This window comes from Poecilia formosa, unplaced genomic scaffold, assembly GCF_000485575.1.
Source record: "Poecilia formosa unplaced genomic scaffold, Poecilia_formosa-5.1.2 Scaffold17, whole genome shotgun sequence".
NCBI lineage: Eukaryota > Metazoa > Chordata > Actinopteri > Cyprinodontiformes > Poeciliidae > Poecilia > Poecilia formosa.
Window position 1 is genome coordinate 773,495 of NW_006799956.1, and position 12,156 is coordinate 785,650.

Here is a 12,156-nt window from a genome sequence, read left to right on the forward strand (position 1 = left end):
GCAACCAAAGGTAAAGACGTGAATAAATCATCTTTTGTTATCAGGGCATAATCTTTAGGCCTTTTAGGAGGAGCACACAGAGAGAAGGACCTCTGGCCTCTTTGAATAAACTCATCAGAGTCCAGGGTTCCCCTCTTATGGGTCATCTGCAGGATTTAGATCTGGTGACTGAGACAGACATAGAATAAAGTCAGTTTTGTGTCTGCTTTAACATTTAATTTAATTATTTAAGCTATTTCCAAGGCGCTGGGTGGAAAAAGGCGAACATCATTACAGACTCTCCGCCATATTTAACAGGTTTGAGTACTTCTCCATATTCCTTCATAGTTTCACACTGTTTGTCACCATAAAGCTAAATTTGGTTGAATCTAACCAAAATATTGCTGTAATCAAAAAATACAGTAAGATTCAGAAACGTCCACATGTTGTGAAGACGTGACGATTTTCACATTTGTCCTGAAATGACAAAATGTTACGGTTTCCTGACAAGAGTTCGAAACAAGTGGTTTGAAAGTAGGTGGTGTCCAATCACTGGCGACTCTGTGACCAACACCCCAATATAAACATAGACAGACATAGTTATGGCCAAGGATGACCTAAAAATGGATGAACACTGAAAAGAACCTGCACTCGGGTTAAAAGCTGAATTATCAACAAGCCATATCAAAATAAATATGCTAATGTTAGCTTACTGTATCAGCAAAGCTTGAAGACTCTAGATGTATCTGTCAAGTCAGGCAAATCTTGAGAGACAGAGATGAAGCTGTGTGTGTTTTAGGTGACTCTCTGTCAGATCAGCATGTGTTGAAGCAGAATGTATGAGCTGTCCTGGAGAAACTTTGATCAAGTTTGTGTCCACGCAAAAGAAAAGGAAATCAAATGTTAGAGACTGCAGTGTCCGAAATGTGACACTGGTTAAATGTATTGAGTGTGTTTACAGCTGCAGAGTTTCCAATGATGTATTCGTGGCACTTATTTTAATCATTTTAGCTGGACTGGGACTCTGTTTTGTTCTTAAATCCTAATCTGTTTTTTTTTTCTTACACATTTTTACCAGCAGTACCAATGATAATAAAGACAGATCACAGGCTGTAGCAGGGACACACAGGTAGCATTGCAATCAAAATGTAAAGTTCTTCAAAAAAATGTTCCCCTAAACTTTGACCTCTGATGCGAGGCAGGTCAGGAACACCGTCAGTACTTAGTTACTTTGAAAAAGTCTAGAGATTTACCGTCTCCAGTTACATATGGATAATAGTTACAATGGTTTTACATTTTCTCAAAGTGGTTACAGTAAGAGAACCATTCATTTCTTAATATTTTAGTGCATAACGCTTCCTGCAACGTGTTTGCCAGGAGGAACAGAAGTTAAATTCAGAAAAGACTGTTTTAAGATGAAAACATTTAACTTGAAAAGAACACGAAGCCGTTTTCCTTCTGTTTCTAGTTCTTGCACCCTGCTACAAACCCGACTCCCTTGGTAATATAATGACATCGGTAAATACATTTCCAAACCACAAGAAAGTGCCACAGCAAAATGGCTGGCAAGCAAATAAAGCTGGCTCGTCTTCAGTTTTAAGGAAGTGACGGCATGCAGCATTAGTGTATCCGTTAGCTGCCGTCTGGGGACCGGAGATGTCACAGCTGACGCCCCTCCTCCGTGCTCGCGGCCGACGACTGGATCCAACAAATGACTCTTATTGTGTGTTCCTGGCCCACTGTCATCAGAGTTGAATTTAGAGATTTGTTTTCGACTCGGCTCTCAGTGAACTTGGAGGAGAAGACCGTGATGAGCGTGGGGAATGCACTTCCCACAGAAACCGCCGCAGCGGCCGTAAATTCTCGTTCCGTCCTACGCATGGAAATGAATGAGAGAGCAGAAAGTGGGCAAAAGGGCAGCGTTCTGTGCAAAAATGAACAGTTTATAAATAACAGTGGGTTCACCAGCAGACTGAAATAACATGATGCTTAAAAGAGAAACAAGGCACAATGGAATTTCATTCCCGTAACTCAAAAATGTGACTTGGGTAGCAAAAGTGACGACAAGGGAGTACTTGGAAAAAACCAACATCAGATGTCGCATGAAAGCTCTTACCTCAGATCTGTGGACTTTAACCGAAACGTAGTTCCCTTGAGATGTCCACTTGGTGTTTGCAGCCACTTTAAGGCCCGTTCCAATCAGGTTGATACTAAATTGGCCCTAAAAAGCACAGAGAAGCTGTTTCACGTAAAATATCATGTGGAGGGGAATGCATGAAAACCATGTGAATGTTTCTGATTATCAAAAAAAAACAAAAAACATGTCTCACGAATCTATCCTAAGTAATGGCAGTTTATAAATGAGGACTTTCTTTTTTAAAAGGAAAATCTACCCAAAGCAACCAGGCACTGTCCCTCAGCAACAACTACCATCAAGCATTTGCGATAACCAGCAATGAGTCTTTCACATCACTACGGAGGGATTCAGCCACACTGGATCGTTTTTAAATATGAACAGTACGACTTCTCAACCTCAGAGATCTGAACTTTTACAAGGCCACTCCAAAAACCTTCTCTCTGTTTTTGAAGATTTCACAGGCAGACCTGCTGGTCTGTCCTGCATCATTGTTTTTGCTGCACAGACTTGAGATCTGAAGTGTTTGTTTTGGTGGAGAACAGAATTCACGGTTCCGTCGATGACAGCAGGTCGTCCTGGTGCTGAAGCAGCAAAGCGGCGCCGGGCCCCCGACGCTGCCACCACCGTGTTTGACCGTCAGCGTGTTGAAGCTGTGTGGGTTTCACACCAGATGGAACGGGATGCCAGTTCTGCCTTGCTAGTTCTCAGGATATTTTCACAAAGTCCACAGATATTTCTTAATATCTGTGTTCTTTTCAGCCAACAGAGGGTTTGTCATTACTGCCTCATCTCCTCTTTTTATTTTATGAACTCTGACCTGTGCTAAGGCAGACGAGGGAAACGATGCTTTAGATATTCTCCGTGCTCTATCGGAGTAATCAGCTCGTCCCTAACGAAGGCTCCCCCTGTTCCATATTTCCTATGTTTGTGGATAACAGCTGTGGTTCGATGGAATCCCAAAACCTTAGAAATATCTTTGTAAGCATTTCAGATTGACAGATTTGAATCATTTTCTTAATTCTGTAGGCCTGAAAGTAATCAGTTCCAAGTGTGGGTTGTGGAAAATAAACAAAAATGCAGCCAATCAGTTATTTAATGATCTAACAATGAAGGCTTTTCTTTTTTTTTTTTGACTGGGTCTGATTGGTTAGGACTGCTTTTCAAATAACCACTTGAAAACTGCTTGTTGCATTTACTTAGGTTATCTTTTTCTGACCTTATAATAGGCTTGATGATCTGAGACAATGAAATGTGACAAAAATGTAAAATCAGATGTAATCAGTAAGGAGGCAGGTGGGGTTTCCCCCCCCCCCCTCTGCACACAACATCATTTCCATGAGGCATAACTTGACCAACCTGTGGGCACTTGGCTGCACTGTAACAATCTCCTGCTGTAGCAAACGGCACAGGCCGGCCATGAATAGTCTGGGAAAACCGGAGGTCTGTGACTGGTGAACAGAAAAGACAGAAATCTTGAGTGAAACTGTGCAACAGTCGAAGTGAACAGACTGTAAGCATCTGCTGGGAGGAAAGAAAAAAAAGAAACAAAAGAAAAAACCACACAGATAACTGATGTCACTTTGCCAGATGTGTTTGCTCCATGTAAGAGATTTTTCCACTCAGCAGTTCGTAAAGTGAAGCTGGAAGGCTGTGTCTGGAGAGGTCAGAGAAATTAAAAATGCATCACAATTCTGTGAACTGGTTGTTTTTTTTTATGTTATGTTTCTTAAGTCTTTTTTCAATTTTCATCAGAATAGGAAGACAAACACCTTTGCATAAAATGTCTAAGTAGAAAAACAGTCATTATTTCAGGATTCCCACATAATTTCAGTTAGAAATTTTGACATTCCCAATCTCGAAATATCAAACGTGTAACATATTGTCATTGTGTACCATGGGAGTGCACAGATATTCTGTGCTTTCTTGTATTTATTTCATCACGTGAGTCGCATTGATGACTGAATAGTGAAACTGTTTTGTAGAAACCGTGAGATTGTCAACACTTGATGTAGAAGGGGGAATGGGGGACATAATATGAAAAAAAACGAATCATTAAATAAGTATGATCAAGAGAATTTGATTTTTCAAATTTGGAACATGGGTCATGGAAAACAGCACCGGAAAGTCCGGAAGAAGCTGCTTTTCCACAGTTTTCCAATACAGGAACCACACTGTTTCCATTAAACCAGTTTGTTTTAATCTCGACTCCTTCTTCAATCAACTCGGCTTGTTTTTCCTCCTGCCATTCTTTCGTACTTTCTATATCACCATAAAGTTGTGCTGATATGCAAGTCACACTCAATTAGCGCCTCTTCAAACCCCCGCCTCCCTCATCTTGAACTCATTTTCCTGCCTCAGATCTGATTCGAGCCACCTTAAAGCCAAATGAGTACCATGCACAAAAAAAAAAAAGAAAAGAAAAGAAAAAGGTGGGAACATGGTGTCAAGGACGCAGACGGGACAAAGCAACCTGAAGCTACTCCAGTCTCCTCCTTAAAGGGTACGTGAGCAAAAAACGAAAAGACAAACACGTACATCCTGTGTTAATCCTCATCCTTTAATCAAAGGCGTACCAACAGTTGAAGCTGACAGTAAAAATTTAGAGGAGGAAGATATGTGTGTGTGTGTGTGTGTGTGTGAGTGTGCGATTGGCTGCTTGAAAATATGAAAAAGTCTTTGATGATGGTCCAGTTGGGAGTACCGGAGTGAGAGCTCACATATTGTACAGGCACACATGCATTCCTTGATCCTCCCTGCTCACATGTTTGTACGGTAGAAGCCTTGTGATGTGGATGCTGCAAGTTCAAGATATTTTATTTTATTATTATTATTATTGTTATTATTTTCAGCAGACAGAGTGTGTGAGGCCTTTGGACCTTATTGGCACTCTGGGATGAGGTGTGCAAGAGTTTAAACCAACAGCGATGTGTGGTCTCGTTACGGCAGACGGTGTATGGCAGTCACACAGTAATTACGAACTCATTATCCGAAGGGAGTTCAGGTCCAGGCGAACTTTGTGGAAGAGCGTGTACCCTGCTGCCAAATAGTCGTTTCTGCAGTCACAGTCCTGCGTGCGACTGCCGTTGTACGGACACTCGAAGGGGCTGATCAACCTGTTTGGGGAGGGCGAAAGGCGTTAGGGTCAGCTCCGTAAAACCGGATCTTAAAGCTCGTAGCTACGTCACAAACCTGTGGCCGTACACCTCAGAGTAGTTGTCTGTCTGACCGCTGCGCAGCGTCACGTACTCCTTCGGGAAATCCGTCTGCATCTCGGCACAGTAGATCTAAAACCAAACGGATCGTGAGACCGGGAGCCGCGACGTGCGCAGGAGGATTTCTGTCGGCAAAAGACGCACCTGCAGAGTCCGAAACTTCACCTTCAGGTAGTATTCCCCATCCATCCTCACGCCCTGGTTCAGCTGAATGTCTCGGCAAGAAGTGAACGCCTGGCCTGAGGGAGGAGTTGTTAAAAAAAAAGATTGTGACTTGTGGCTCCTTTTTTTTGTCTCTGCTGGAGAGCCCATATCGAGCTGATTAGTTGATTCTACTTAAAGCATGACCACAAAACTGGCCGTCACCCGAGCATATCATTCTAGTTTTGCCGGCGCCGGACTTGGCAGCGGCCCGGTTGGAGGCGACTGGCCCAGCGTGCCGTTGCTGAGACGTGTGGAACGCGATTAAGCTAACCTGCAAACTTTGGCACGGCACAATTACAGCCGCCCTGGTGGGCGCTCAGAGTCCCCCCGCAAGGCATTTTGATAGAAAACTGCTGACTCGCTGTTTGTCGTTTCGCTAAATTATCACTTCGGGAGGCTTTAAGCGGGGCTCGCCGTTCTGCCTAATGCACCGAAGAGAAGCGTGGTTGGATTTCTGTAAACACAATCAGGTACGGATTTGCTCGGTACACACAGCACACTAGATTTAATCCCGTCCCACGAAAACTTCCACGTAGGCAGTGAAGACATTCGGAAAGGAGAACAAGATGGTTCAGTCAAATAAGAAACAGCCAAATTCAATCTTTAGGAAAGGAAAGGGGGAGAGAGCATTGACTTTTAACACAACCCTGTCAGTGCAGTTGGGTTAGAATACATAAAACTGACTTGTGTATTTTTTGCAAACTGAAGAGCAGCAGCACAAAGCTAAACAAAACCGATGCACGAGTTTACAAAGTTCTAACAAGTAAAAATCTGAAAACTGAGGCGCTCATTTGTAATTCACACCCGTTTACTTTGTTAACTCTAAATAAAATCTCGGAGGTTTTGCTGGAGAACATTAGAGAACAAACTGAATCCTGAAGACAAAGGAAAATGGAAGACAAAGTTGTTTGAAGCAGGTTAGGGTATAAAAAAAACCATCCCGAGCTTTGGAGACTTCACAGACCACCGTCGTTTAACGGTGACATAGCTGCAAACCTTACAAAACATGGCCATCCGTCTAAGCTAACAGATTGAGCAAAGGCCTCCTTCTTAATCATCCTCTGGTAACTCTGGAGGAGCTGCAGAAATTCAACACTATTACGAATTGAAAGTGGGAAGCTCACATTGTCTCTCTTGACACGCAGCTTGCGATTCGGGTCTGTCTGATGGACGGCAGTGTTTAGACATTTGCCCCTTGGAGGTCACACACTCCACCCTGCGCTCCATCACTCCTGCCCCACAGGTCAGCGAACACTGGGACACAGACCCAAAACGGGAAGAAAAGGGACAACATCTTTGGATAATTTGGAACAAGTGGGACTGATTTTCTTTGGCCGCTTAATGTTCTGTGCTTCACCTCGGTCCAAGGGCCGACTTTCCAGTAGGAGCTGTGAGGGCACTCGGTGAGGAGGCATGGCTGAGTGGCAGGAGGGTGAGGCTGAGGGCAGATTTTGCCTGCGGAGGACGGCTGAGCGTGGAAACGCTGGGAGTGCGAAGAGGAGGGCATCAAAGAGCAGGAGACAAAACGCTGCTGGTAGCCGACGCCACAGCTGGCGGAGCACTGGGAAACACAAATACATGACAACATGACGACAGGAAAGAGCCAGCGCTCCTTTACATGAGCCTTTTATGGGTCTGGATTCAGTCTGAGATCAAATGTTTTAGGAGTTATCTCACGGTTTTGGGTGGACAAATACCAAAACAACAGCTGTACTATGTAACCATCATAAACAATATGGGTTTTTTAAGTATTTGTTAAAACTGTCACTGTGTCAAGAAAGTTTTAGATGAGACAGATAAGCTGTAAAAAAAAAAAAAAAAAATCAGAGTCAGGAGGAAGGTCTTGGCGCTGCAAATCACCTCGTGTACACGCTGCTACATGTGCTGACGGAGGAGAAACAACTTACCGTTACAGGAAAACTGTTTCTCTGCTATTCATCGGTGGCCATGCTAATTAGCCTTAGCATTCAAGAGAGGCTAGTAGGTGTGGGGAACTATCAGGAACGCATAGCACAGAGCCATGAGCAGCACGTACACGATCGTGATTAACAGCTAGTACTCCTCCTCCTCTAGTGTGCGTCTGTAGATGGCGGTGGGACCACAGGGAGGAGGCAGAGGAGCTCCATAGTTTTCACAGATTGTCTGCCTCATACCTAAGGGACCGTTTTAACACAAACGTAAAAAAAGTAAATAAATTCAGCAAATCCCTAATTTTGACAGCAAGAACTGAAACTGCACAGGCTTTAAGAAACGGCCGTCAGTTTTCATTCCCACCTGTGACCACTCCCCTGTTGTCCACGTGTAAAGACAGGGCTCCTCTCTGCAGTGGTGGAGAGATGGAGGCCTGGTGGACGGTCCACAGCGGTCGTCGTGGGCAGGTGTGAGGCCCGGGCCGACGCATCTCACCTTCCTGCTCTTCATCCCTTCCCCACATGTTGCGTTGCACTGCAAGTCGAGACGGTGAAACGTGCGCCGTTTTATTGATTGCAAACACAAAACTGACTTTATTTAAAACTACGCAGCAAAAAGTCATCCATGTTTGCCATCCAATGTGGCTGAGCTGCATAATTCTTTGTTCATTCTTATTGGTCTATCCCATAAAACCTTGATGGAAAATTAAGGTTCTGTCTGTACGTTTAGGAGACTGTGCAGATAATCGAAAAATCAACTGGGTAAGAAAAAGAAACTCCACTCACCTGTTCCCATTCACTCGCCACCCAGGTGTAACGTGTGCACTCTGCTGTCTGGCACACCTGGACTGTAGGAGGACGTAGGTGAGGACTACAGAGGTCTTCTCTGACTCGTCCCGAACCTTTGAGCCTGCAGTAAACATCTCGCTGCTGAACTCCAGACCCACAGGTGACGGAGCACTATAAACGAAACGCAAAACGGAGCAGAAACCCTGTCAGTTTTCAGAACAAGCATCGTTTATGATTCTGCGAACTGCTAACTAAAACGCTCAATGAAAACCTCCGATCTCAAGTCAGACAGATCAACTTGTTACTCGCATCGGCGTGTTTCCGTATCGTTTAGTTTTCCCGCCTGGACCTCAGTTAGGTCTGTCGGAAAAAGGTTTGCAACCTTCCAGCGCTGGTTGCTGAATTCAAGATTGAATTAGTTAGCCTAAAAAGAGAACAACATATGGAGGCAAGGGAGTGGAGATGTAATGACCGCAATGTGGGCGAGCCTCCAGACTGACCACCTCAGTTTCCTGAAATGCATTATAGATGTGTAATGTGGCCAAACAGCGCTCAATACTAACGCAAGGCTTTGTAATTATCGTTTATTCTACTCAGACAATTGGCAAAAATTCACATGCGACTGAATCCACTCTCACATTTTGCCGCAGCTGCGAAAGCGCGTTCTCCTCGTCTTTCAGAAAGTTCACAGAGTTGAACTTTTCCACAAAGCTTTGTTCAGTCTTCCCGCTGAACGCCCTTATCTGCGATCAGACGAGCGTCTATCTCGGCAGTCTCTTTGATGTCGTCCGTCGAGCGTACCTTCACGCCGTGAGGAAGCATTCTGTGAAGCCTGAGCTGATCGAGCCGATTCCTTTGTAAGCTCATCAGATACGTACCGCCTGAAAATCTGAAAATTACGCAGCTGGATCAAATTACCAGGAACCTTTAGATCCATTTGTGTTGATCCGTTTTATTCTGCAACTGTAAGTTATCGTTGCAAAGTGCGCGGTGGGATGTGAAAGGTTATGTTTTAGGGTAAAAACGTAAGAAGCTCTTTAAGAAATCTGACCTTGAAATCAAAAACACCTTTTGGAAAAAAAAACAACAAAAAAAAACAAAACATATAAAGCGTGAAAACAGAACCGTCTGTTGAAAGGCCTTTATTCTCTGCTGACAGGTTAAGATAGTTACTATGTTTCTTTCAAAGGAGGGAAACACAAAACTGCATAGCATGCTGCTGCTTAAATAAGAAAAGAGCTGCGTAGCATTTAAGGTCAGCTAGCAGAAATTACAAATTGTATTTTGCTGCATAATGTAGCTTCTTAGTACAACAACGTATGTTTAGGTTAATAAATATCAGTCCTTATCTGGAGCGTCAACAGTCTCTGATTTGACCTCTTCAGAGTTTATCTCAGTTCTTGTACAGTAGCTAAGATTGGATAAATCTTGTATCTAAGTAGGCAGTGCCTTGCAAAAGCATTAATTTCCCTTAAACTTTTTAAATTGAGCCATGAGCAAAGCATTTAATGTATTTTACAGTATGAGATAGAGCAACAGAACATGGTTTACAGGTGGGAAGAAGAATCGATACGAGAAGTAGCTTTTATAAAGGAAAAGTATGTAATCTGTTACTATCCAGCCCCCTTAAATATGTTACCCCTAACTAAAATACAGAGTTAACTTTGGAAATTTCCTCATTAGCAAATGCTTCTAATAAATATGAATCAAAGAGGCTCGTCATGCCAAGGGATGGGAAAGCCTATGCAATTTTTGTTTTCATAAATATTTTTAAAGACAACATAAATGTCATCTTTGGTGGCTCCCTGTGCACAAATTGCAAAAAAAAAACTGCCGCCAAGAATAAAAGAAAAAAAACGATCTTAGCAAGTATTGGCTCAGGGAAGCAGAATAAAAATGCAAGTTTTTATTATTATTATTATTATTATTATTATTATTATTATTATTAATTTCACCATCCTTTCACTTCACTAATATATTTTATGTTAGTCTAAACACAGGATCTCAAGTGCTGAGGCCTCGGTGGTAACGCCCCACCACCGCAGCACCTTTACAGTCAGACTGCTCCTTTAACTCCAAGTATAACAAATTATGTCAGCAGAATCGTAGGACAGAAAAGAGAGAAACACCAAATGAAGTGGAAAGTCTTTTGCAAGAATCGGAAAACAGGCTTCGTGTGAGTCGGTTATGGGATTCACGTTCTTTAAATGTTTTTACACTAACCATTTCACAAATAATAAAAGACGAGCATCAAAAATCCTAATGTGTATCCCAGATTCTTTTTAAGCATTTTACTACATGCCTTCTGTCAGAATGACATAAAGTTGGTATGTAGCTATGGAATGAGTCCCACTGGGCGCTGTGGTTTCAGAGTTGTCATATGCATGAATATTAAGATATAAAACATGCCTTTTGGGGCCAGATGAGGATTTCATGGTAACTGTTGGTATGTTGGGGATGGTGGTGGGGGGGCAGGGATGATTGCTTCCAGACATCAGTGGGAGCAAAAGTGAGAGGGGAGGAAGATGTGCGTAAAGCCTGAGGAGGGGCAGGAGTCCAGAGGTCAGGTTTATCCACGCCGATTTTCTATCTTGAAATGTTTCCTTTAGCCGAGGCGTGTTCAAAAAAAAAAAAAAAAAAAAAGAAATGTGGAAAAACAAAAGTCTTTTTGGAAAATCTCATTTTCTTTCTACCTGCGCCTACAGTCAGCCTTTGCTCTCTCAGAAGTGACACGTACTAACACACAGCCTCGGAAAACTGATTCAGACTTCTGACCTTTTGTGACAAACTTCAGAGCATTGGGATTTTATGTGACAGTCCAACCCGACGCATAATTCAGAGGTGGAAGGAAAAAAGACGTGGTTTTCAGAAACAAAAATGTGGAAAGTGGTGAAGGCATCAATATTCAGTATTGTACACAACTGAGAATTGACATTTACAGACATTTAATATACGATAGGTTTGAACCTTTGTTTAGTCTTTTTTTTTTAAGTATAAAGAGCAAGAAATTTAGTGTTTAGCTGTGAAAAGTTAGTGGAGAAATATCACACAAACTTGCAGTAAATACAGCAAAAAATAAAATAATAAAAAAAATTCCATTAAAAAAACGTGAAACCATGTATAGTTTTTCTTCCAGCTGACTATAATGTTCTCCATTGCGTTGGCCTACTACCAGAAAATCTTGTGAGAAAATGTGAAAAAAGCCCAGCTCGTGTAAACACTTGCCGTCACGTATGCCGTTCCTAACATCTCGTCTAAGCCGATTCGAGCGGTCTCACTCGGCTGCGTCTGCCACACCTGGACCTCCGAGTTGATCAGGCTTTATTAAGACGGTGTGTGTGTGTGTGTGACAGAACGCGAGTGTGTTTTCCGACACAAATCGGATTCAAAGAGGAGCCCGCCCCGCCTGAAGCCTGATTACAGAACGACTTCTAACGTTTTGTCAGACTAATAAACCTGAAGTGAAAACCTCACATGCGCCGTGTAAACAGTTTTGCAACTCAAGCCGGGAGTGTTTGGGTGACGCTTGGGGAGGGAGGGAAAAAAAGAAAAAAGAAAAAAAAAAGACACATTACTCTTGAACAGAAATAAACTGAGCTGAGATTAGACAGATGCTCTCTGCGTGCTCCACATCTGCAGCCTCCAGGAGGGTTTCCGCTCCGTTTTGCGGCTGCAGCAGCGCCGGCGGCCGGACCGGACATGATATTCATATCGTCGCGGGTCGTGGAGCAGCAAGGAGAGCAAACGTACCTGCCGCCACCTGTTGGCTTTCCACGCGGGGCATCCTCGAGCGCGGCAGGCCTTCTGCGCTCGCGGCCGGGGCAGATGGCCGCAGTACGCATCCTTTATTTGGGTTTGGTTCTGGAAAACACAGGCTATCTCCCGCTGCTTGGTGCCGCGGCCACAGCTCACCGAACACTGAGAA

The 12,156-nt window shown here is 43.4% G+C and overlaps 1 protein-coding gene and 1 long non-coding RNA gene across 2 annotated transcripts in view; one reads left to right on the top strand and one right to left on the bottom strand.

The window, feature by feature from the left end:
* The window catches only part of LOC107835643 (uncharacterized), a 120,954-nt gene that overhangs the window by 35,797 nt on the left and 73,001 nt on the right, over window positions 1-12,156 (top strand). The gene's annotated exons all lie outside the window — the stretch shown is intronic.
* Window positions 498-12,156, bottom strand: part of LOC103134540 (A disintegrin and metalloproteinase with thrombospondin motifs 20) — a 96,884-nt gene continuing 85,225 nt past the window's right edge. The window contains exons 29-39 of the mRNA XM_016668768.1: window positions 11,982-12,149; window positions 8,229-8,402; window positions 7,807-7,977; window positions 6,890-7,093; window positions 6,657-6,786; window positions 5,473-5,567; window positions 5,306-5,400; window positions 5,096-5,229; window positions 3,473-3,564; window positions 2,096-2,200; window positions 498-1,852 (exon numbers count right to left, since the gene is read on the bottom strand). Of these exons, the coding sequence (XP_016524254.1) occupies window positions 1,763-1,852; window positions 2,096-2,200; window positions 3,473-3,564; window positions 5,096-5,229; window positions 5,306-5,400; window positions 5,473-5,567; window positions 6,657-6,786; window positions 6,890-7,093; window positions 7,807-7,977; window positions 8,229-8,402; window positions 11,982-12,149 (1,458 nt within the window). The 3' untranslated portion in view covers window positions 498-1,762. The remainder of the gene's footprint in view (window positions 1,853-2,095; window positions 2,201-3,472; window positions 3,565-5,095; window positions 5,230-5,305; window positions 5,401-5,472; window positions 5,568-6,656; window positions 6,787-6,889; window positions 7,094-7,806; window positions 7,978-8,228; window positions 8,403-11,981; window positions 12,150-12,156) is intronic.